The following is a 27,767-nucleotide window of genomic DNA, read 5'->3' as shown; positions in this document are numbered from 1 at the left end:
ATGGAAGTTTGGGAACCTCCTCTCTTCATCTCTCAAATCCATAGTGACTATCTGCCTTTATGACCCGTGTATAGTCGTCGGACGTAAACCTGCATTAACTATCACTAATTTTACTCTTACTTGACCTAAAACTGAGATCACCCCACCTTAAATTTTGAGGTGTAACAATACATTAATAGTAGAAAGTGGTGCCAGCCACAAAGAAGAGCGGTAGTTACGAATTACAGCCGTAGTATTGTCTTATTCTGCAATCGAGCTACGTAAAATAAGAGGACGAACATCTGGCCAACGATAACGTAATGAGTATGACACCCAGCCCTATACATCGTTATGTAGCCATCTCAAGGCTAAATATCATACGTTTTGATGCTAGCCGACAGAAACGATTTTATTCACATTATGATCGGCATCCCGCTCTCTTAGTTTTCAGCTTCCCTTACAATTGGGTATCCTGATCTAGGGGGCTCCAGCATTATTATTTTCTCCAGTTGAATTTGACACTTTTAATTATCCTCGCGTGACACTGGCTTGGGTATGTAGATTAATTTTCAAACATGAGTTAATTGGATGGTGTTTGGCTTGCGTTTGTATGTTCATGTCTGTGCTGATTGCTTTAACTTAACACCGAAGAATGACGGCTTTTTAATTGATAACTTCAGGCTGTGAATGAAGCAGCACAGTATTCCCTTTTTTTTTTTTTTTTTTACCCTAAACTTGATATTTGGCTTGCCGTAGTTTCTCTTAAATTGCAAGTCTTAACTGAGAAGCAAAATTCATGCCAGTCAAAGGTCAATCAGTAGGTTATCGACATTAATGCAAGGCAGGCTTAATAGAATTCCGTTTTTGTTTTCGTTTGAATTATGTAACGTAGTATTAGTTTTCATGATTAACCATTATGTATTCTGGTGCATGTCAGTTTTGAACCGAATGACATATACTGAGATTCTTCCCTACTCGTCTGTGATGATGATGATTCACGAACACGACTGTCTAAAATCAATTCAAACAAATTTTTAAGATTTGACTGTGCATTTGTACATAATGCTTCACGCCGCAGTTGTCACATCATTTTTTTTTTATAGCACAGTAACTTGCAAAATATCACCCCTTGCTAGTACTTTAGTCACCTACAAATTAGTACACCTGTTCTTCGAAGGAGGAGGGTGTAAGGTTTTTACTTCATCTTGGTGCAGATTTACGACCTATTGCAGCTTACTGCACGTACGGTAGATCAGTGACAGGGAAAGACAGTGCTAGGGTTCTACGACGTTTAGATAACGCTTCCTCGTGACTAGCATCACATTCTAGTGTTACTCTCTAGTTACAACTCATAATAATATGCAACATGGAAAAATCGCGTTTTTAGGCCAAGTTAGAGTAAAAAGAGTATAGTTCTGCACGTACAGTAATGCATGACGTTACGAGTATATCACCACACAGGGTCCGCCCCGATGGATGATTATAACTGAGGCCAATGATGTTTTTACTTTCTCGAAGTCATTTTTATTTACCTATCAACACCTCCTCAATTTTTTCATACGAGTTATCACGGTTCGAAGTGATTTTACCCACGAAAATATGTCCTAGGGTTTAACACGACCCATTAGAATGTGCAGAAATTCTTTTTTTCTTTCTTTTCAATATTCAAGAGGCAGCAAATACTCACATCTCTCTCCTGCTCTTCTCTCTTTGGGCTGTGAACATAAATCAGCCTCGCGTATCAACAGCAACTGATACTAAGGACTGTAACCCCTTCAACACGGTGGCGCTCATTATTTCCTCCTTGCCACCGCCACACGAGTTTATTCAGTTTCGGGGGAGATTTTTGAACAAGAGGGGTTAGGAATTGACTCCCTTAACGAACCCTCTCTACGAGAAAAGCTCTCTGTAAGCTAAATACTGTCATCTGGCAGTATTAAGATAAACCTAAGACATTATCGTGTGTAGTAGGAGTAGTAGTTGTAGCAGTAATTGTAGTTGCAGTAGTAGTAGTAGTAATAATAGTAGTGGTTGTTGTTGTTGCTGTTGTTGTTGTTGTTGTTGTTGTTGTTGTTCTTCTTCTTCTTCTTCTTCTTCTTCTTCTTCTTCTTCTACTTCTTCTTCTTTCTTCTAGTTCTTCTTCTTCTTCTTCTACTTCTACTTCTTCTTCTTCTTCTTCTTCTTCTTCTTCTTCTTTTTTCTTCTTCTTCTACTTCTTCTTCTTTCTTCTACTTCTTCTTCTTCTTCCTCTTCCTGTTTTTCTTCCTCTTCCTCTTCTTTTTCTTCTTCTTCTTTCCTCAAGTTCATCTAAAACGTGAATCTCGTGGACAGCAGGCCGAAGTTACCCCCCTCGTGCCGTCCACAATCCTCCATTTGGGGGGACAGGGAGGGAGTTGAGGGTCATTTGTATATGCCGATAGTCGTGCCGGAAGGTTTAATCGGTGCCACCACGAGAAGGCCTCCCTCTCCACCACCATTATCGTGTTTAAGGGATTCGTTAGCCCCAGGCTGGTGTCAAAAAAGATGTTTTGAAGACTTTGCTGCCGTAGTACAAGAAGCGAGGTGACTGTTTCCAAGGCTGAGTGAGTAACATTATCGACCCATCTGAGACAAGCATTAGTCGAGATAACCTTCGATGCGTTTCCCCAGTTATAATCTTGAGATAAAAGATGATTTTTGATTTGTTGACTCTGCACTTATTAAATACCGGTACTCGTGATCTCTGGGCTCTTCAGAGGCATGGGAATATTTTGATTTAATTTTAACCATTTCACAAGTCACGCCTTTGCCGGTGTTCTTTTATTCATGCAGTCTCCGGGCTCTTTTTTTTTTTTTTTTTTCTTTAATTTAGGAGAGTTTTTGAATTGGGACGATTCGATAAAGCGTTTCCTAGGCTGAATGAAATCGTCTGGAGGAGGCAAAAAAGAAAAAAAATAATAAAACTTACCGTCACGGTATGAAGGACAAAATTACTTACGATGATTACATACGGGAAACTCTATGTATTGCCTACCCTTGTCTCTTATCAGACGAATATACGGGTGGCGCTATATACGGACTACCCTGTGTGTGAGAAAATAAGAGGGAGAGAAACTTGAAGGACTGAAGGGATATGAGCTGAAAGGCGCACTGATAAACACATTAATCCCTTGAATGTAATGGCATATTAGTTCAGTTTTTCTAGCAGTCCCAGACGATTTTATATAACCTGCGAAACCCCTTGCTCTGAGAGGGTTAATAAAGGCTATATCTAAACCTCCAGCTCCCAGAAATCTTCCTGAAGCTGAACAAAATCGTCATGAGGTAGCAAGACTGGGCTAAATGTGAGAAAAAATCACAATTGCGGTGGAAGAGGTAGCTGTTCACGGTGGCGATATGAATGTAAGACAGGTGGACTTGAAGGACTGAGGAGATATGACCAAGAGACCAACCGATAAATAAACATCCCTGGAGTACTGTGTGGCTCCGATGTCTCTGAATAAAAATTGTCAGTCGTCTGCCTTTAGTTGGAAAAGGATTGTGGGGGTGTCAGGATTATGAAAGGGTTAATGAGATCACTTAACACCAAGGCCTCCATGACTCACTCACCTGAATAAAACAGTCTAGCGTTCCCTGGAAAGAATGGTAGAGTTGTTCCGACCATGAGGGGGTTAACTGCTCTCGGTTGATATAAGAAAAATGGACAGTGAGAGGAGAGAGACGCACCCATAAACACCCCACTAAAACACCCGAGGTTCACTCCGTTCACTTTGATGACCTGTTTCTAGCTTGTTCTTGCCACTGCTAGACGATTTCCGCAGCTTTGGACAATTCCCTACTAGTTAAGGGGTTAATAAAGTTTGTGGCCCTTATTCTCGTTGGTAAAGGAAGCTCCCTAACACTTTTTTCCAAGCGATTTATTTTGCTTATTACACCTTACTGGCCTATTCTGTTAAATTCTTCAAGCATCGCTATCCCCTTCTTAAATAACGCACCAAAAGATATTAGCTGGGTACTTACGATGATGGTTTGCTGGAGAAGTGGACTTGGAGAAATGATGAGATATAGGCAAGGAGGCGTGATGATAAAGACCATACCGCATTAATCCAACTGAGGCTTAATTGGTACCGGCTGTGAGTGACGTGGGGAAGGCAGGGGGGAAGAAGTGGGGGAGGGAGTGGGTGTTCGAAGGGAAGGGCGGGAAATTCAGTTTTAGACAGTAATCCCTTAACATTTTTTTTCCGAATTAATGAAGGGAATATTACTGATTAATTTAGTGAGAGTTTCTGGAGGGGTTTTAAATAAGACGTAATGGCGTTTAGATATCTTGATTGTCTTTTGTTTCAGACGGAGATTGATATGTTCTTTTAAATGGCAGTCTGTTTCTTCAGCTTAACCACAGCTTCCTGCCCATGAGGGATAGGCTGACACGTAAATGGTTTCGTGAAGAAGTTGATGATGTGGGAGTAGAAGAGAGAGAGAGAGAGAGAGAGAGAGAGAGAGAGAGAATGTGGGAGGTGAGATGAAGACTATTAGCAGTGAAGAAGCAGCATGGCATGTAATATCGGATATATATTTTTGCTTAGTACACCCTCCTCTCAAAAAAAAAAAAAAAGGAAGAAGGAAAGAAAGAAAAGAAAAAGAAATAGATCTGCGTATTTCCTGGACGATATTATTTAGCTCAGGAAAACCCGCTACACATTGGGTTTAAGAAAAGTAAAACCCCTCAGTAATAACGGAGGTGGATGTGTAATACTGCTCGTTATTACAGCAAGATTACCATATTCTTAACGGTATCGAGGCGTGATTATGCGTCATCCACCCCTACCCTGCGGCAAGGTGTAATGGGCCTTTGCTTAGGTGGATTTGCCATTTACCTGCATGTGTTGTATATTAAAGGATTCGTTTTGATAAATGGTAACGTGCGTGGTTCTGTCCATATGCGATTTATTTTATTTATTTATTGGGGGTGACTCAATGCACGTTATCCCTGACTCATTTTGCTGTATTTTAAATGTTACTGATGGATTCCTAACACCTTATTCTCGGCGATTTTTTTTTTTTTTTTTTTTGGGGGGGGGGCTGATTAGACCTTCATTTTCTTTCAGTTTAATGTATTTCTAAAACTGAAGTAATTTAAAAAGTAACGTACAAGAGGGAAAAAGTAATACTCGCAATAAATCACCGAGGGACAGGGTTTACGAAATCACAATAGGGACACGGTCCATTATTCGAATCCCCCATCCATTGCCAGTGGGACGACACCATTTTGCTCCCCCCCCCATAGTGATATAGAGCCTCCTAAGCCCACGAGAACGGCTTTCGAGTGGCTGGGGAGATTCCGTAACAACTCCTGCTTAGCGATTTATGCCGCACATAACACCTTTACCTTGTGTTTAATTAATAAGAGTGTATCGATATTAAAACCATATCAGTAACATACAAGAAGATGTTGAGAGGTAATATGAAAAATAAATCGCTAAGGAAGGGATATTACGAAGCCTCCCGCGCCCCGTACCTCCCTATAGCATACCGATACGCTGTTATCTGGCCAACCGATGTCAACAGCTGATAACGAGGCTGTGAGTAATGAAGGTTTGGTTGACATGATTAGATTGGCACGAATTCCTGTCACTTAATTCGTAATGCATCTAATGAGTAAACGTTATTCTCTGTGTAATATGGGTCAGGTCTTCAGATTCTCAGTCATCATCCTCATCCTCATCCTCATCATCATCTTCCGGACCTCCTTTCCCACCCTAGGGCAGGGTGAGGAGTAGCAATGTCCAGATAGCCCAAATTTCCCAATCCAATGGCCCACGCGTCCATTCACTCATCATTCAAGCCCCCGGAATCCTGGCTTTATCGGATACGCCACACACATTCACTACGTTCTGTGGCTTCACATAATCATATCCGATAGAGTCAATCCAGACGCTGCCATGTTAAAAAGGGGTGCCAAAATCCCTGATCATGCACTTCTTCTCACAACATTCATCCAGCCAGCTCGATCTCCTGTTAGTTCCCTAGCCTCACCGACTTCCAACCTTTCTTCCTCACACATTCATCCACCATATCTCTCCACCTTCTCCTTGGCCTACCTCGCCTCCTCCCTTCTTCGACTTCGCTCATATATACCTTTTTCACCACTCAATTGTTATCCATTCTCTCCACATGACCATACCATCTCAGACACTCTCTTCGATTCTGGTGTCCACCGACTTCCTAACTCCGCAGGGGAGCGCGGTAGCTCGGTGGTAGGGTGTCGGGCTCGTAATCGTGAGGTTGCGAGTTCGCGCCCCGCCCGGTGGCTGCCGTGCTGGGAGGGGTAGCGCTCTCCTGTAACCCTAGCAGGACAATATGATCTGATGAGGTCTAGCTCGGGGATTAATCCCCTTATCCTCACTCCGCATCTTTCACGAATCACATTATTTCGTATCCTATCCATCCTCTGTACTCCACATACATTCCTCAGCAGTCCCATCTCCACTGCTCTTACTCTTGACTTTTCATTTTCATGCCACACCACAATCTCACATCCATATGTTAAAGTTGGCACTAAAACTTTCATGTAAGCCTCGTGCAGCTTCAACACTCACGCCTGTGTCTCCCAGTCATGTCAGATTATTATTATTATTATTAGTAGTAGTAGTAGTAGCTGTTGTTGTTTTTGTTGTTGTTGTTGTTGTTGCTGCTGCTGCTGCTGTTGTTGCTGTAGTTGTAGTAGTAGTAGAGGCTCATCTGGACGTGAACCCAATACACTGCAGGCTGAATTTTGCTTTTACCTGCAGTCCACCATCCTCCATTTGGGGAGATAGGGAGGAACTAAGGGATGTTTGTGTAACCAAGCATAGAGCCAGCTAGTCATATCAGTGCCACCACGTGAAGGCATAACCCTCCTGCACCCAGACTCGTATTGCAGAAAGTACTTGAGATATCTAATATACTGTAGCAGTAGGCGTGTGTGTGTGTGTATTTATTTTGGTCAGCTGAAACTACACATTCAAATCACACCAAAATTGGCACAAAAATCGCAAAAAATTCGCTGATGTGAAAAAACTTGGTCCCATCACGATTGAAAACTTTTACTATATTTAATGAGTGATCACATTTTGACCAAAAAACGCTGCTCCCGAAACCCGGCATAGGATCTCCGTAGAATTTTTTGCCCAGAGGTAGAATTAAAATAAACTTGGATTCCATTACCGAAGCTGCAAATAACATGATCAATTGGTTAACTGCAAAAAAATTCAAATATATCTGTGTAGTTTAGCGTTCCCCCAATGCTTCTTCGGAACCCAGTGTATTTGATTCCATATCCACTCAGTTGAGTAACCTTGACCTTGCCCTTGGCAATGAAATTACCATTTTGGGTGATTTTAACATACACAATGTTGAATGGTTATTGCATTCTGCCCGGACTGACGACGCTGGTCTAGAATGCGAGCTGTTTGCGGAATCGTTTAATCTCACCCAGTTGGTAAAGCAACCAACCAGAATACCTGATAATCCTGACCATAAAGCCCATCTCTTGGATTTATTCTTGACAAATAATCCAGATCAATACAGGATAGAGGTACTGTCACCACTTGGATCCTCTGACCACAGTCTCATCAAAGCCTCATTAGTTAACCCTCCTACACCTCCCCATTACGAACCTGTCATGGTGACCCGATGGCACTTTGACAGGGCAGACTGGGATGGATTTAGAAATTATCTTGCCGATGTTCCATGGCAGTCTTTCTTCTCTGGTGATCCCAGTTCTACCCAGTCCCACATTTGCGACTTAATACTAGCTGGTATGGATTTATTCATACCAAGTCAACAATTCACTAAAAGATCAAACTCTCCAAAATGGTCTGATGGCAATTGTGCCAGAGCAACAGCCCAAAAGTCATTAGCATATAACTCTTACTTAAAATCAAAAACATCTGAATCACTCTCCCAATTTAAAATTGCTAGAAATCATGCAAAAGCTGTATTAAATCTATCTAAATCAAACTTTCATCAAAAGCAAGCATCAAAACTACTTAACAGCCCTAATGACAATAGAATATTCTGGTCAACTCTTAATTCTTTCGATAATAACTTTAACAAGTCATCTTCCATTCCCCCACTAAAATCTTCAGTTGGCAATATTACAAATGACCCACGTGGGAAAGCAGATATCTTTGCTAGTACCTTTGCAAGAAACTCTACCATGGATGATACCAGCCAGAATGTCTCAGTACTGGAACTTGATTCTCCAGAAATTGCCCCACTTAAAATACAGACAAGATTCGTAAAATCCATCCTAGACAATTTATCTACCAACAAAGCTCCAGGCCCAGATGGAATTCCGCCAATTGTTTTGAAAAAGTGTTCCCCTGAACTTGCCTCTGTCCTAGCCAAATTATTCAGACTATGCATACGTACTTCTTTATTCCCAAATTCATGGAAAGAAGCCAATATCCACCCAGTTCCGAAGAAAGGAAGTTCGTCTGACCCCTCCAATTACAGACCAATAGCTGTCACATCTTCTCTTGGTAAGGTATTTGAAACTTTAATTAATAAGCATATTGTTAAACATCTTGAATCCAACAACTTAATTAGTGATGGACAATACGGTTTTCACCACGAAAGATCCACCAATGACATACTCAATCTCTTAACTCATATCATCCATCAATCAATTGATCTTTTTGGAGAAACTCATGCAGTAGCTCTTGATATCTCTAAAGCTTTCGACAGAGTATGGCACCGTTCCCTGCTGTCCAAACTCCCTTGCTATGGACTAACGTCTTTTGTTCCTTTGATTTCTTCATATCTTAGTGACAGGAGAATAAGAGTAAAAGTAGATGATGTATATTCGAATTTCCACTCAACGTCGGCGTGCCGCAGGGATCAGTTCTGGCGCCAACCCTATTTCTGGTTCATATTAATGATCTCTTATCTGTCACTCACAATCCCATTCACTCATAATCAGATGACTCAACACTACATAGTTCATTCACACTCAAACATCCATTTACAAAGTCTAATATCTCTACCTCTCAACTCAGTACAGCCATCTCCATAAATCAAGATCTAGCTACAATCAGTGAATGGGGACAAAACAACCTTGTCTCTTTTAATGCTAGTAAAACTAAATATATACAGTTTACTAATAGACAGATATTGCCAGATTCGTACATTACCTTCAGTGCTACTAATATTCCAGTCTCCAAAAGTATTGAAATTCTTGGTGTCTCACTTAACAGTGCCCTCAGCTGGACCTCTCATGTCAGATCACTTGCTAAAACCGCCTCAAAGAAACTTGGATTATTGTACAGAGTCCATAACTTCTTCGCCGATGAGTAGTTAGCTATAATTTATAAGACATGTGCGCTCTCAGCTTGAATATTGCTCACCCTTGTGGAATGGTTGTGGAGAGGTTGCATTAAGACAACTAGACAAAATTCAGAATAAAGCTGTTAGAATCATTAACAACCCTGCCATTACATATAAACTACCTCCCCTGCAAGTAAGAAGGAATGTTGCCTCCCTTGCATTATTTTACAGATATTTTTTTGGCAAATGCTCAGACGAAGTTGCATCCATGGTGCCACCTCTCCATGCCTTCCCTCGTGCTACACGGGCATCTGGTAGCGCTCATGACTGGAATCTCACTCAACCATGTTGCAGAACTTCTGCCTATCAGAATTCTTTCATTCCCCGAACTGCATCTCTCTGGAACTCGCTTCCCCAGAGTTGTTTTCCTCCAAATTTCAACCCACAACTGTTCAAGTCTAACTGTTACAGATATTTTATGAATAGAGGACACCAGTAATCTGGTGTATGGATTATTTTTTTTTCCCCATTTGTTTTTCCTTCCTCCGTTCTGTTATTAAAAAAAAAAAAAAAAAAAGTGACAATGTTAAACTAGAACAGCACATAAACGCTAGAGCCCTCCGCAGGAGCAAGTGCGAGGAGCCCGAAGGGCCCACGAGCACTTGTCTAATATACTATAGCAGTAGCCGTGTGTCTGTCTGTGTGTGTGTGTATTTTGGGCAGCTGAAACTACACATTCAAATCGCACCAAAATTTTGCAAAAAAAAAAAAAAAAAATCGCAAAAATTCGCTGATGTGAAAAAACTTGGTCCCATCACGATTAAAAAACTTTTGCTATATTTAATGAGCGATCAAATTTTGACCAAAAAACGCCGCTCCCCACGCCTGGTCGGTTGCCGCGGCCTAGTGGTTATCTCGGACTTGCGTGCGGACAACTTGGGTTCCATTCCCGAAGCTGCAAATAACATGATCAATTGGTTAGCTGCAAAAAATGCAAGTGACAACGTTAGACTAGAACAGCACATAAACAGACCATCATGGGCTCTTCGATGTCGCCTTGACAGCCGATAGTGACAACGTTAGACTAGAACAGCACATAAACGTGATTCGGATTACCTGAAATGATCGCAACGCGTGCGAAGCGCGAGGAAACGAGTGCGAATAACGAGAAAGTGAGCGCACAGTGTGAGAGCCCTCCGCAGGAGCAAGTACGAGAGGGCCCGAAGGGCCCACGAGCACTTGTTCACTGTTATAACATTAGACGAAATTGTCAGAAAATATTTATTAATTTAGTAATACAGATAAAATTAATATAGGTTACAAAAATAAGTGGGATGTAAACTAATATAGGTTACAAAAATAAGTGGGATGTCCATTGTATTCTAAGATTGGTTAAGATTATCACAAAATCCTGTCTTTCACTTCCGTATTAGCAACAGAAAACCTGGCGTGTCCTCGTGTAATGAAATAAAGTTTATTAAAATGTCACTTAACAGTACATCATAATCGTTGTACAGAAAATAAGTTTAGGCTACAAAAAATAGATATTATATTCATTATACAAGGCGGTCCGTAAATAACTCTGCACTAGAACCTCGCCTGGTGGTATCATTAAGGATTCAGTCTTTAGGTTCAGTCTCCTGGTGTGCGCATGGGTGTGTCAGTGGGAGTAAGCAGTAAATAACTAGTGCAGGATATAGTCTAATAACACAGAGCCGTTTCCCCAACACACGAAAAATCATCCAGAGGAGTGGACGAGAGGTGTTATATGTGTACCACCCTTTACAGTAACATTGGCTGAAGTTGATTTAAACTGTCATAATCCCCTGTTTTATCAACTTTGCATTACTGAAAATAAGGGCTGCTCATTCTGCTGTAAAGAGAGATGAAACGAATGGATTGTCGCAAAATACTTTCATTATGTTCTACTGAAAATTCGTAGGGAGGCCACTATACCGGTAATTTATTATGATATTTACACTGTTTTGGAGACCTGCCATATTTTCTCTTTTTTTTTTTTTTCCATCATTCATTACCTCCATCTTCTACACAATTTTCAGTTTTGTGTCATTCCTTCATCTCTTGGGATAACTAGAGTGTTTCTTGAGCAAATGCCCCCTGACACTTTGTTCTAAATTTAGGTCTTTTAAAGTGTTTTATGGGGTCAAAGGTCAAAGCATACAAAGTTACAAACACGTATTATGGGTCCTTTAGGTTCTTGTATCTTCATCATTCATAATCATAATCTGCACCGAAGTCTTGCCCTTCCGTCTGTTAGTGTATTGTATCTGCGTGTAGACCATCATACATTCCCTGGGTAGTGTTGGTAGTCTTTAATTTCATCTTCTTTTATACACAGGTACCGGTAGTGTGTGTTTGGATAGGCTGTTTCAGTGTGATGGAATCTTTTCATGTAATTCTTGGTACTTCAGTTATTATATTTAAATCAGGAGGAACCTTTAGTATGTACGAACATTTAGTATGACATAGAATGAAGTGAATAAATTAGATTAAGGTCAGGAGGAGCCTCTAGTATGTAGTGACCTTCAGTAGGAGGTAGAATGAAGAGATTAAAATATTCTCCTTTAATCTTTCAATAAGAGTGGCCTCCTCAGAGCTAAATGAATTGTCTGCAGATATAAATAAAAACCTGAAGACGTCATAGTAACTCAAGGGGTTACAGATAAATTCAAGATTCTCAGATTAAGTTTATTGGGGCGTGTTATCAAATCTCGTCACCGATTTATTTTATTTATTTATTTATTTAAACCATTAGTAGTAGTAGTAGTTGTAGTAATAATAGTAGTAGTAATTGTTATTCTTACTAGTATTAGTATTAGTATTACTACTGATACTACTACTGCTACCACTACTACTACTACTATTTAATCATCTGTTATTATTATTATTATTATTATTATTATTATTATTATTATGGTGCCATTAGTGTAGGGTGATTTCATAAAAATATAATGACAAAATTGTGTGGTGGGTGGTGGTGGTGGTGTAGGGGTGTCGGGATGTGATTTTGTGGGTAGTGTTGAATGTGCTGGTATAATGGTGCTGTCGTGGTGTGGGCGGTATTAAACTGGTGTAGCGAGTGCTGGTATGGTGGTGGTGGTGGTGGTGGTATAGCGTTGATGTAGTATTCTAGTAGTAAATGGTATGGTGTTATCAGTGACTGGTGTTGGTATAGTGGTGTGGTGGTATATTCATGTTAACGTGAGTAGTGTAGTTTAGTGGACGGTGTTATCGATGGCTGGGTGTAGGTATAGTGGTGTGGTGTTATAGTAGTGGTGTTATCGTGGTGTAGTGTAGTGGTCGGTGTTATCGATGGCTGGGTGTAGGTATAGTGGTGTGATGTTATAGTGGTGTTATCGTGGTATGGTGTAGTGTAGTGGGCGGTGTTATCGATGGCTGGGTGTAGGTATAGTGGTGTGGTGTTATAGTAGTGGTGTTATCGTGGTATAGTGTAGTGTAGTGGTCGGTGTTATCGATGGCCGGGTGTAGGTATAGTGGTGTGGTGTTATAGTAGTGGTGTTATCGTGGTATGGTGTAGTGTAGTGGGCGGTGTTATCGATGGCTGGGTGTAGGTATAGTGGTGTGGTGTTATAGTAGTGGTGTTATCGTGGTATAGTGTAGTGTAGTGGTCGGTGTTATCGATGGCCGGGTGTAGGTATAGTGGTGTGGTGTTATAGTAGTGGTGTTATCGTGGTATAGTGTAGTGGGCGGTGTTATCGATGGCCGGGTGTAGGTATAGTGGTGTGATGTTATAGTAGTGGTGTTATCGTGGTATAGTGTAGTGTAGTGGGCGGTGTTATCGATGGCTGGGTGTAGGTATAGTGGTGTGGTGTTATAGTAGTGGTGTTATCGTGGTATAGTGTAGTGGGCGGTGTTATCGATGGCTGGGTGTAGGTATAGTGGTGTGGTGTTATAGTAGTGGTGTTATCGTAGTATAGTGTAGTGGGCGGTGTTATCGATGGCTGGGTGTAGGTATAGTGGTGTGGTGTTATAGTAGTGGTGTTATCGTGGTATACTGTAGTGTAGTGGGCGGTGTTATCGATGGCTGGGTGTAGGTATAGTGGTGTGGTGTTATAGTAGTGGTGTTATCGTGGTATACTGTAGTGTAGTGGGCGGTGTTATCGATGGCTGGGTGTAGGTATAGTGGTGTGGTGTTATAGTAGTGGTGTTATCGTGGTATACTGTAGTGTAGTGGGCGGTGTTATCGATGGCTGGGTGTAGGTATAGTGGTGTGGTGTTATAGTAGTGGTGTTATCGTGGTATACTGTAGTGTAGTGGGCGGTGTTATCGATGGCTGGGTGTAGGTATCTTTGACAATCAGGACGCGACCAAGATAAGAACCATGGGAATGTTGTCTCACTGTCGCTGTCTCGCCTCACCTCACCTCACCTCATCTCATCTCATCTCATCTCACCTCACCTCACCTCATCTCACACCTCACCTCACCTCACCTCACACCTCACCTCACCTCACCTCACCTCACCTCACCTCACCTCACCTCACCTCACCTCATCTCACCTCATCTCATCTCATCTCATCTCATCTCATCTCATCTCACCTCACCTCACACACACAGGGGGAGAGGGAGGCTGTTATGTGCTGTAGGGGCGTGGGAGAAATATAGGGATGGGGGGTGGACAGGCATCTAGGGTTATGAGAGAGAGAGAGAGAGAGAGAGAGAGATTTACACTTTCATTTCTGTCATCATCAAACTATTTTTCCATCTTAGGATTGACCTTTCTCAGTAATGGGGTCAGAAACACATTTATTACCGTGACTTTATTTGGCATAATCTTTCCACCTCCAAACGATTTTAATTACACCAGGTAAAGCTGTCACCTACCGAGATGGCTAATGTCTGTCCGTGCACTCTTTCGATGACGAGCTTCTATTTTTATACTTATTGCTACCAAGCGTATTTTATTCATCTTAAAAGGAGGTCTTGTAGTGAAGGGGTGCATGGAGACATTTTTAACCCCCTTCAGTTTACAAAAATCTATTCTAAGCTTAATTAAATCTAGAAACAGCAAGACTAACCTGGGAAAAAAAAAAAAATCGCTCGCTTGCAGGGGTTAAGAGGAGCAAATGATAATCAGATACACAAAGAAAAGCGCAGATTAAGGTTGCATTTTCATGGTCACGGAAGTCTCAAGCATCTCTTCCCCGGCGATTTATTTTGCATACTAGCAGGGTCACATGGTGGTGCTGGGGTTCACAACAGTAATGATATCAATAATTTCCATGATCAGTAATCCATATGCAAATTTTCGATCCAAAAAATACACCCAAGCTTTGAAAAATAAGGTGGGGTCCGTAACCCACTGCAAAAGGTGTGTGTGTGTGTGTGTGTGTGTGTGTGTGTGTGTGTGTGTGTGTGTGTGTGTGTGTGTGTGTGTGTGTGTGTGTGTGTGTGTGTGTGTTTTGTATATTTTTCAAGGGATCTGAGGACCTTACTGTCCTCAGACCCCTGGACGTAAAAAAAAATACGTAGGCAATTCCTGTCCCCGGTCGTATCTAGACTCGTGTAGACTTACTTCTCCAGCTTGACGACTGGCCATGCATAACCAAGACTCTCAGTTATTTATTATACATCAGACATATTTACCATACAGCATACAACTTAAGCTTTCCCTTATAACCTACTTAGCTTCGACACATTGCATAAATAACCTACAATAGACTACTGACATGCCATCTACAAGCTTAAACTAGCAAGGAAGCAGGAGTGATGAACCTCCTTAGCTTACGACTACTCTACTGTATAAATCACTTGTAAGCAGCATTATACCAGTGATTCTCCCAAGCACACGAGAATGGAACCTACTTCATTACCATCCCTTAACTGCAACGCTGATTTTATGCACAACATGTTATGGAACTAATTATCCAGTAGCTGTACATGAGCGAAATTAAGCTGTTTAATACGAGGTGACTTTCCAATATTTAGAGAAAGATCTTTATCGTACCAAGAGGATAAATAAAAATAACCCATACACTACCAGACGTTTTACCGGTTAAGTAAAATCCTCTGAAGGTAACAAGAATATACTGTAAACAGAAACCATTGTGGTAAAAGGGTGATTGGCGATTCTTTTATGCTTTCACTATGAGCGGTCCATTAAAAAATAAAATGAGGTTGATCAGGTTAGAATACAAAAATTAACGTGGTGAAAGGGATAGACTTAATTTCGCAGTAGCTCCAGGCGATTTATGTATATTAACGAGACCTTTGACAGCGAAGGGGGTGGGATCTGATGGTGTACGGAATGGTGCCAAAGACATTCCAGGGAGCTCCATGGCGTAGAGCTGGAGCCCCCTGAACCACTTACATAAAATGTATTTTTTTGTCTTTGAGTGCTTGCTACCATCAACGAGTTTACTTAGTTAAGTATGAATGCTGAAGTGAGTAAAGAAGTGATCTGCTGGCCAAAGGGATGCGAGTTAAATCCCAGGTTGGTGTAAAGAAAAGTTTTTGAAAATCATTAAAACACACATAAGCTATAAATCCTTCTTGAACTTCTGCCACACGAAGAATTCCCTTATGCTGAATACGTCACCTTGCTAAAAAGGCAAAGCCAACAAGAGTAGAGCCTGTAAGAGTGGCTGTGGGTGTAATCAGCAGCAGTAGTGAGGGACGGCATCTTATCTCAGTGACCCAAGAGTCTTCCAAGAGGAGCGCTGATAACTCCCCAGACCATTTAACGGATAAGAGAAAGTACTAGGGTTTTATCTCGCAATATAGACCGAGTTAACATTAATTTGACAGTGATCATTTGGATTTTTTTAATTATACCATCGCTAGGACGTCATTATTTTATTTTTTCTATCACTGGATATTTTCATTGTGCCTGGGAGAGATTTTTCAAACGGCAGTGATGAGATTTATACTTCATCCCTTCCGTACCAGGAGCCTTTCCAAACCTGAATAAAATAATCTGGTAACAGCACAAATCATCGTACTGAAAGGGTCGCGCATAATAGCTGTAGTTAACATCAGTAAGATATTAACCAACAGAGCGCATTTCTCCTCCAGTGCCTTATACCAGATAATTCAGATCACCAACAAAACTTAATCAACTCTTCCTTGGCCCATAACCTACATGTCCACAAATTTTCATTTGAGAGTCCATCAATAAAATCGCGATCTTGTGGACATACAAAGACAAACAGGGGTGAATACATATCACCTCAGACTTCGCTGGCGGAGACAAAAAGCCGGATGATCATACCTGTCACTAATAAGCCTGCGGTCTGATTAGGATGCCATACTTGACGTGGCTGTGACAGTACCGAGTAGCTATAGTTTTTATGTATATTCAGATGATAATACCTTAATCTCTGGGGGGATCTCGCAAGCAATAGTGGTCATTTCGGATACCATTGCACCCTTCCTGCGCGATTCCTGACCCCTTTAGTTTGAAGTGTCCTTTGGTAAATAAAGTCATCAGCAGGTGAACAGATTTTTCCCGCATTAAAGGAGCTTGTTGACAGGTTTGGGATTAGGGAATGCGTAAGGGGGGGAATCCACAGTATTAACCCCCTTCATTCTGTTATCTATTTTTCTTCCTTTCTTTCATTTTCTTTCAACCTATAGACTGTTAGTTCGAGTCTGGAATGATGACTAGCAGCGATGAGGCCAGTGGAGGCTGTACCTAACCCCTCCGGTCAGAAAAGTCTCCTCTGAACTAAATAAAATCGTTTGTAAGTAGCAAGAAAAATAAATAAATCACCGTAGTCTGTGGATTGAATGTTTGTCTCTCCTAGGGTCTCGAACTCAGTACCAGGCGCCTAACAGTAAACAGGCAGAATATCACATCTTTGAAACGGGACTGAAGTTTCTTTTAGGTAATGCAAAATTGTCTTGTGCACTTCTTTTACATTATTTCATCAGAGTATGATTTTAAGGCCTCCAATACTATTTTTATTTATTTATTTGTGTATTTACTTACTTTATTTCGGCCTGATTATTGTATTCAGCTCCAGAGGGACTTTTTTTTTAGCCTGAAAGGTTAATTACAACGTTAGCACCTTCATTTCAAAATCTGACTTAATATAAAAATGTCTCCCCTTAAACAGAGTAAATCATCTGAACAGGCTATACGAAGTTTTACTGGAGGGGGAAAAGTTAAAAGCTCTTAGCAATACCTTTGATAAAACTTAAGATACTGACCGTTAACTATAAAATTGAAAAACATTAACTTCTGCTTTACTCGTTTTACTCCATTTTGGCCTAAAATTTCCCTAATAGATTAAGGATTGATTATTAGATTAACGCTAGATTATGTTAGTCATGAAGGAGTATTATGGGATGGGTGTAGAGCCGTAGCAATGTCTTTTTATGTTATATGCGTGAAATAAGCTGCTGAAGGACGAGAATGTGGGCCAAGTTAATGTAAAAGAACTACAGTTAATCATCACTGTATGTGTTGTAAGACCAGTAGGGGGCAAGGAACAGAGAGATAATGAACGCTGTGTAGTAGTGTTTCGATAATGTTGATAAGGACAGAGAAGCCCTCACTGGCAGACGAAGGGATGTTACGACAGTGTATTGTGTCTGTACATCCAAGTCATGCATAACCAACAGGAGAGGACTAAAGCAAACGAAGCTGAGTCCTTGATCACCACATCTTTCCTAGTACTGTCCTGAGAAGTTGAATGTAAATGCCTGGCGACAGCAACAACAAAAAAGAGGGAGAGAAAAAAAAAAAAACAAGCAACGCATTTGTTTACCTGCAGCCTGCTTGATACTCATTTTTAAGTTGAAGCTGTGTATAGTTTTGATTCATACGGCTTCATAACATCGTGCAGCCAAACCAGATGAATTAAGGACGTGAAAAAACATTGTGCAGCCAAACTAGATGAATTAAGGACGTGAAAAAAAACATTGTGCAGCCAAACTAGATGAATTAAGGATGTGAAAAAAACATTCTGCAGCCAAACTAGATGAATTAAGGACGTGAAAAAACATTCTGCAGCCAAACTAGATGAATTAAGGATGTGAAAAAAACATTCTGCAGCCAAACCAGATGAATTAAGGATGTGAAAAATACAAATCAAAATCTTTTCCTAAAGTCGTTTAATCTCTGTAGAACTTGTTATTGTAGAAACCGGGAAAGATCATTATGAACACCTTCCCTGTGTCTCCGGCGGCACACGACCCTGGCAGTTGCGCCGCCAGTTTTTTATAATATTTAATAATCAATCCTCATGACTTACGAGACAGGTAAAAAGACTCTGGGCACATGACTGCCTAACTTCTCCCCCTCCCCCTCCCCAAGCTTATTTCTGCCCATATCAAGTTAATATTTTCTGTATAGTATTAATGCAGAAGGTGCCGGTTTGTTCATATTCTCGTGCATGTTATATTGGCGATCTAACGTCAGTATGAGGCGTAAATATCATGCTCGACAAATCATCAGCTTCACTATGAGGTAGCCTTTTTTCATTTATTTGTGTTATCTACATACTCTTTTATTCAGGTCAAAAAAACTTTCAGTTTTCTGGGTTAGATAAAGAATTCAATGACCGCTTCACCACTCGAAGTTCGTCCTTATTTGAACAACATCTTTAATGGTGACCTGACTGCATTGAAAAAAAGAAAAATATATATATTCAAGGGATGACTAATACGATTACGTTTTATTTATTTATTTACTCTTTATTTTTGCTGGAAAATGGTAGTCAGCTCTGAATATACAGTTAAGGCTTGGAAGAAATCTGTTAGCATTTTCAGAACCCAAACGCCTTTTATCTCGCGTTCTGTCACCAAAGACTAAATTTAGTTACCGTAGAGGAGCCACCTTGTAGTGATGGGGTTAAAGTATAATATGTAAAATAAATCTCCAACCAAAATGTGCTCCAAAAGCCTCGTAAACACAGAAGAGAACACCCCCGAGCAGCCTTCCAACAGACATGCTCATCATCTTTATTATTGTTACGGCTGCGGTTGCTTCATGTTGTGAGAAGGTGGAGGGATTGCAAGAACATGGAGACGGAGTATTGGAGTGTGGAGAGAGTGTGGGGTGCGAGTTAGTGTGGAGTGGGAGTGGTGCGGCCGTTCGCTCAGAAAGCACACGCATACTTTCTGCAGAACACACTTTGTCTCACTCCAAAGAGCACACACTTATTTCACTCAGTCGATCACACTTTTGTTTGGCTCGGCACACACACATAATTATTTACACCTGTTGAATAAGCACCTGCGTATGGCAGAGCATCAGTCTGTGTGAAAATGTCCAATACAAAGTGGAAAAGCATCCGTCTAGCCTAGGTCAGCAAACATCTATCAAGTGGAAAAACATCAGTGGAAAAGCCTCTCGTGCACAGACCATAATGGAGTAGACATGGGTGGGTTGTTCTAGTGATGTCTAGGCAGAGAGAAGGGGAGAACTGGGGAGGGGGGAGGTTGTTGGTGCGATGGGGGGGGGGAATGAAGAAGGGAGGGAGGTTGTTGATGCGATGGAGGGGGGGGGGGAATGAAGAGGGTAATCCTAGAAACTGTCGTATTGCCGAAAGTGAATTAACGAAAATCATGTAAACAGATCCTTTGGCCCTGGTGAATTTAAAGTTTTATAACCTGTCGTGTGGGAGTACAATAGCTCGTATTGTTTTTATCATGATCCATTCATCCATCCATCTATCTCTCTGTCTGTCTACCTATAAGTCCATCTGTCTGTGTCTGTCTGTCTATATCTATCTTTTACTTGAACCCTAACCCGTTTCTGCTGAGCTGATGGCCAAGTAGTGTCAAATTAGAGAGTCGACTTAACTGTTAACCAAGGAAGCTCATACCTGCCTCGTAAAAAAGGCTTACTGATTTATGTGGTAGATTTATAGTCGTATTTTAAGTGGCTTTGTGGATTTCGCAAAACCTCTTCGTTAGCGATTTATTTTGCACACTACACTTGAATACCCCTTGTATATTACTCTTAAGTTTCGTCGATATTGCAAGGATATAAATGTTGCACTAGAGAACGTTGGTGTCATAGGCTAAAATAAATCGCTAAGGAAACGGTGCAACGAAGCCTCCCCAAGCCACTTATAAACCGTTAGTGTATGTAGTGGCATGGCGTTGGGTGACTGGCTAGTGATAAGAGAGATCAGGTGTAAGTGGAAGTGATAGTGATGATGACCTCGCTAGTGCCATGCTACTGGGGGAGCCTTCCTACCTGCGTACAGCCAAAAACGTACCGGTATCGGCCATCTTACCACACCTGTCATCCTGGAATATGGACGATGCATTGTGACATATGGGACAACCTTTGATGTGAAAATACTGTCTGTGGTAATTATTAGAACGTTAAGTTGCATAAAACATCACATACTCCTTTTTTTTTTTTTTTTTTTTTTGAGGCGCCGGGTTGATTCAGAGTCATGTGTCTGCAGAACTCTCCCATTTTTATATCCATCCAACTCAGAGTGTGCGATACTTATGGGGTTTACTGTACATGTGCCCTCAACAATACTTTTACATGTCCAGGCCTCTGAAGTACAGTTGATGGCCAAGTTTAGTCAGATTTTAGGATTGATTTGACGATAGTGCATTTATTCTTACCTGGCAGAAAACCGCAATAATTTTCAGCTCAGTCGAAAGCCAAGTTTAGTCAGGTTTGGGGATTGATTTGAATAGTAACCAAAGAGACTCGCTTCTACCTCATAAGGCTTATTGATTTACATGCAGCTTCGATTTAATATTAAAATTATGAAGTGATTTAGTCCCGTCAAACGAAAAGAAAACTGGCAAAGGTCGTTATTTTTGTCTGTTAAGGAAGCTGCCTAACACCTTTTCCCAAGCGATTTACTTTGTTTATTACACCTGATCGTCCTCTTCTGTGTAACAAATCCTTCCAGTATCACCACAGTATGCATAAATAACATTCAGTATCCAAAAATAAACCGCTAAGAAAGGGGTGTTAGGGCTTCCTTTAATGACGAGAATTCGGGCCTGGTAGCTAACGAAATTCATTCCTACCGCAGAACTTGAACTCACTGACGTTCAAACACAGCTCACCTTTCAAATCGTGGGAGTGGCTCAGTTCCCTCAGGTGAAAACAGACTGAAGAGTAGCAGAATTTCTAACCTTTCGACCCTCACGAAGAGCATAGGATAGTCTGGCAAAAATCTAAGTCTCATTATGTACACGTCTGCGATTTCCAACCAGTGAGATTTTTTTTTTCCAGTCCTTGTAAATATTGACCTCTTGAAATACCATGACATATATTTTAGTTTATTCTTGCTGCTTCTAGACGATTTTACTTGTCATGTCTAGAAGTACAGCGGTTAATGGAAGTTGTATCCCATTCTCGCATTCGAAAAGGTTTTATGCTGAATGATATCGTTTGGTGATGAGAAAAGTATAATTAAAAAATGGGTCATCGTCCTGAAAGAGTTAAGGATTAATTTAACAAAGTCTCACTAGGTTTTGACATTTTGGAGACGATGTAAAGGAATTTTTGACCACCATTCATTCGACTGTCAAGATTATTTCGACGCAGTTGTTTACAGTGCTTGCATGTTCACCTCATTTCTTCACTGAATTCGCCCCTAAGCAGATAATTTCAGGACAAAAAAAAAAAAAATCACCAAGTACTTCTATCATTTATCGGTCAGAGATTGTGTGTGTGTATGTCTGTATGTACGTACTGACGGGCAGAAGTGGAGGGATGAAATTATGTATGTGTATGAGGAAGAGAGATGGAGGTCGCTGAGCTTCCCCTTCATAAAGCTTACAATCATAGAGGTTATCAACCACAATGAGGCTTGTAGTATCGCTCAAAAAACTATCTATACAATGTTGCATCTTTACATTTTGAAACAGTGGAGGAAACGTATGAAAATATTCTCCAGTAAATACTCATAGTTGCATAAGGCTAATAATTTTACAAGTACGACAAGAAGAACGAACTTTATGGAACATGTGATGAAGACAGTCCATTCAGAAGTAATCGCTTGAAGGAAAAAAGAAAACGATTATCAACAACGTTCAGTGTGAAACCATCAATCACCCGTGTAAAGACATGTTTTTTGATCGAGTGTGCAGTTCATAGACAAAAATCTGCATTTAACTGAGCGGTTAAGAAAAGGCTGTTCGAAGGGAGTGACGGGATCTAGTAGTGAAGGGTTGTGACAGAGGCTTTGAGGAGTTACTGACAGTCACCATGGAAGCTTTCGAGATAAGGCGTTCGGCAGTAGATTTCTTTACTTTTTATGTGTTTATCCTTGGACTTTTGTGCCCTTGATTGCTGTGAGTATTTATCAATGACACACACTGGTAAGGTAACAAGAACACAACACTGACTTTACATCTGGTGTTGATTTAGCAACAACCAGTACTGCAACAGACCTGCGATTAAATAGTACTAAAATCTTGCCGTCATTAGAATTTCCTCATTATAAACTTTGAATACCAGAAAAGACACTGCACACTTACTAACGCTTGGATGAAATATAGGTATGAACATCTTATAAAAACTGCACAGAGAGGTCAGGCGTTTGGAACAATATGGAACATCAGGCGAAGAAATAATCAACTACTGGCATGTTTGTGTATTTTTCTAACTACCCATTAATATCCTCTTCTTGCTTCTTTTATCTTTTTAATGTCAACATAGATTGCATGAATAACACACAAGAGTATAATAACGGAGCAAAATCAGAAATAAACCGGTAATGAAAAGGTGTTAGTAAGCATCATTATCGCACGAGAATACAGCCCATGTCTTGATACCTCCATACCATATCGGACCCATTATGTCTGTATTTTGGCGGCTTAAAATATATAATTCATTTCCATTTTGGTACACATTCGGATCCATTTTATTTACACAATTTAATGTACGTAAACAAGTATGACAGGCGTTTTTCATACAGTTCAAACACTCGCCTCGGACTTTTGGTCAATACCAACTCTTGCATATACCTCAGCACTTTGCCCGTGTTTCAGTAATGCCAGTATTAGCGAGATAAACATGGCTATTATGTTGTCACATTGCTGGTGCCTTGGGGGTGCTTCATACATGTCTGTTACGTTGCCTTTGTAGTAACGTGTTCGGTGTTTCATGTGTACAGTATAGTGAAATATCCTTATCGTGCGTTACTGTTCGTTTTATGTAATGTATGTTCAGAATTAGTAGGAATAACACCACTTGTATATACTGATGAGGGCAATCAGTTACTGAAGACTTAGTAGTCATTTATCAGGTAAGGGAAAATAATTGTTTTTCTGAAAGTTTTTTTCTGAAAACTTCATAATCTTTGATAGAATGTAAATGAAATGCAGGGTATGTATCAAATTTTTAAAATCTGTTGTCAGTGATCAACTCAACTGATGAATGAAACGATTTATTGATCGTTCTCTATTTCACTAGACTCAACTCGGTGCATTTTTTTTTTTTTTTTTTTTTTTTTTTTTTTTTTTTTGTGCGCGCGTAGCCAAGTCAATATCTTCAAATCTAGGTACGATGGAAATGAGAATGAACCCAGTACCTCGGAGGGGTTGGTACTTCTGAGTGCAAGATGAAATTCTTATGTTCATAGTTTTGTTAATACTCTTCACGGAACTTACTTGTGATGTGAGGAACTTTAAAAAGTTGGTCTTAACTCAATAGTGCTCATCTGGTTTACAGTCACCAAGAAAATCACCAGCAGTACAGTTCAACGTACTTCACGTACGACTAACATCGAAAAAACGCCAAAGCCCGGCCGGACTAGACACACTTCAGTCGATTGTCTCCGTTTCTGGTTGTCAGTCATAGAGTACAACTCATGTATAGGGAGGCTCCCCACATACAGATCCTCTGAACAGGATGGAGTTAAAGGCTTTTAGTTTCATTAGCTCTTCTCATTTTACCGATTCCCTTCAACTTCTGTCAATTTGCTGCACTGTTGCATCTTTTATCTCTTTTCTGTTGCTACTTTTGTGGTCACTGTTCTTATGAACTGTCTACTTGCATCCTCCCTTCAGTTCGGTCGGCGCATAACGCCTGTCAAGTAGCAAACTCTGGCCCCGTTTTCTGTCCAGTGCAAGAGTTAACCGGTACACCCAGTCCTTCATATACGTAACAAGTCACCTCTGGAATTGTCTTCCTCTGTATTTCCTTCTGCCTATGACCTCCAGTCTTATAAACGGAATGTGTCCAGACATCTCGACATGAACGGATCTCTAAGTTGGCTTTTTTTTTTTTTTTTTTTTTTTTTTTTTTTTTTTTAAATTGGAGGGAATAACCTTGCAGACTTCTGGCCTTTGATTCCATCTTCCATGCATAAAAAATAATGCCCACTGGACTCTCGTTCTTGTCAGCGAAGTAAACACTTGACTTAGCTAGATATTACATTCATTAAACACGCACAAGTATTAGTTGACAGCCACTGTATATGGCCAACAGTTTCGCCTACCCAGTTAAGATTTCCATTCATTTGAATTCTTGCCACGCCACAATCATCCGGAAGTCCATCAAATATACATTTTCCCATAAACAGAGTAATCAGTAGACAGTATCAAGGTACATTGGGTATAGTCTTACTCAGCTGCCATATTATGTAAGTGAAAGTTTAAAAAGTAGTTGTTTTCCGAGCACATGACTCATTTAATCAGTGCCATATTTAGTCTGTCCTTATCACTGTGGTAAGCATTCACAGGGGTTCACGTGAGGTCAAGTCCTGCTGGTATAACTGTTAGTAATAAGGCTGTAACGCGTGAAGAACCGCTTCAGCTCTCCGAGAGCGAGCTGTGTTAACACCAGAACTGTTCTCTCTCCTAGGCAGCAACAACGAGGCGCAGACCTTCCTCTCACGGGGTGGCCAGGTCATCATCAGAATGCGTGGCCTCCCATACGACTGTACGCCCAAGCAAGTGGTGAGTCATGAACTGCATGTACACCATATAAAACACACACACACACACACACACACACACACACACACACACACACACACACACACACACACACACACACACACACACACACACACACACACACACACACACACACACACAACTGCACCGCCAAGCAAGTGGTATTTTTCACTAGACCTATACCACCTTACACCAGCATCCCTTACTGTTGACTCCTTCCCGTTTGCCTCCAACACCAGCACATAAACCACTGAAGCATCACACACACTTTAAGATTGCTCGCCCAGGACAAGTGGTGAATCACTACCTGCAGGTCACACCACTTATACCACCAGCCACTAACACCACCACATATACCAAAGACACCACCATCCACAAACACCATCACATATACAACTGACACCACCAGCCAATAACACCATCACATATACCACTGACTCCACCAGCCACTAACACCACCACATATACCACTGACATACTAATGGCACCACCACCCACTTACATCATCACATATACCACTGAAACCACCACCATACATACCACTGACACCAACACCACCACACGTACCACTGACACCACCACCACACATACCACTGACACCACCACCACCACCACACATACCACTGACACCACCACCACCACCACACATACCACTGACACCACCACGGCCACACACCACTGAAACCACCGCCACACATACCACGGAAACCACCACCACACCTAACACTGACACCTTCACCACCACACCTAACACTGACACCTTCACCACCACACCTAACACTGACACCTTCACCACCACACCTAACACTGACACCTTCACCACCACACCTAACACTGACACCTTCACCACCACACCTAACACTGACACCTTCACCACCACACCTAACACTGACACCTTCACCACCACACCTAACACTGACACCTTCACCACCACACCTAACACTGACACCTTCACCACCACACCTAACACTGACACCTTCACCACCACACCTAACACTGACACCTTCACCACCACACCTAACACTGACACCTTCACCACCACACCTAACACTGACACCTTCACCACCACACCTAACACTGACACCTTCACCACCAAACATACCACTGAAACAACCACCAAACATACCACTGACACCACCACCACCACACATCACTGACACCACCACACATACCACTGACACAACCACAGCACATACCACTGACACCACCACCACAACACATACCACTGACACCACCACCACCACACATCACTGACACCACCACCACAACACACACCACTGACACCACCACCACCACACATCACTGACACCACCACCACGACACATACCACTGACACCACCACCACAACACATACCACTGAAACCATCACCATCACACATGCCACTGAAACCATCACCACCACACATACCACTGACACTCCCACCACACATCTCTGGCACCATCACCACCACTACACATACCACTGGCACCACCTTTCCGCACGTACCATTGACACCACTATCACCACCACATGCCACTGATACCATCACCACACCACCAGATGCCACAAATACCACCACCACCACCACACATCACTGACACCACCGCCACCACCACCACCACCACCACCATCACCATCATATACCACTGACACCACCACCACCATTTACCACTGACACCACCACCACCATTTACCACTGACACCACCACCACCACCACACACACCACTGACACCACCACCACCATCAGAACCACATGCCACAGACACCACCACCACCACCAGACACCACTGACACCACCACCACCACCATACACCTGACACCACCACCACCACCACCATACACCACTGACACCACCACCACCACCATACACCACTGACACCACCACCACACATACCACTGACACCATGACCACCATCAGCACCACCTGCCACAAACACCATCACCATACACCACTGACACCGCCATCACCGCATGCCAATGACGCCACCACCACCACTGTACATGCCACTGACACCACCACCATCACCAACACCACCACCATCACCAACACCACCACCACCACTATACATGCCACTGACACCACCACCATCACCAACACCACCACCACCATCACCAACACCACCACCACCATCACCAACACCACCACCACCATCACCAACACCACCACCACCATCACCAACACCACCACCACCACCATCACCAACACCACCACCACCACCATCACCAACACCACCACCATCACCAACACCACCACCATCACCAACACCACCACCATCACCAACACCACCACCATCTCCAACACCACCACCATCACCAACACCACCACCACCACTATACATGCCACTGACACCACCACCAACACCACCACCACCACCATCACCAACACCACCACCACCACCATCACCAACACCACCACCACCACCATCACCAACACCACCACCACCACCATCACCAACACCACCACCATCACCAACACCACCACCATCACCAGCACCACCACCATCACCAACACCACCACCATCACCAACACCACCACCACCACTATACATGCCACTGACACCACCACCATCACCAACACCACCACCACCATCACCAACACCACCACCACCACCACCATCACCAACACCACCACCACCACCATCACC

At 41.9% G+C, this 27,767-nt stretch overlaps 1 protein-coding gene across 1 annotated transcript in view; it reads left to right on the top strand.

Annotated features, from left to right (window-relative positions):
- The window catches only part of fus (epithelial splicing regulatory protein fusilli), a 422,179-nt gene that overhangs the window by 367,450 nt on the left and 26,962 nt on the right, over positions 1 to 27,767 (top strand). Inside the window, exon 8 of the mRNA XM_080277953.1 lies at positions 25,029 to 25,141. Within this exon, the coding sequence (XP_080134079.1) occupies positions 25,029 to 25,141 (113 nt within the window). The remainder of the gene's footprint in view (positions 1 to 25,028; positions 25,142 to 27,767) is intronic.

Source organism: Coenobita brevimanus, chromosome 71 (genome assembly GCF_032717465.1).
Source record: "Coenobita brevimanus isolate Jiangsu-jjx chromosome 71, ASM3271746v2, whole genome shotgun sequence".
Taxonomy (NCBI): Eukaryota; Metazoa; Arthropoda; class Malacostraca; order Decapoda; family Coenobitidae; genus Coenobita; species Coenobita brevimanus.
The sequence above is the reverse complement of the archived record's forward strand: the minus strand, read 5'-3'. Positions and strand labels throughout refer to the sequence as shown.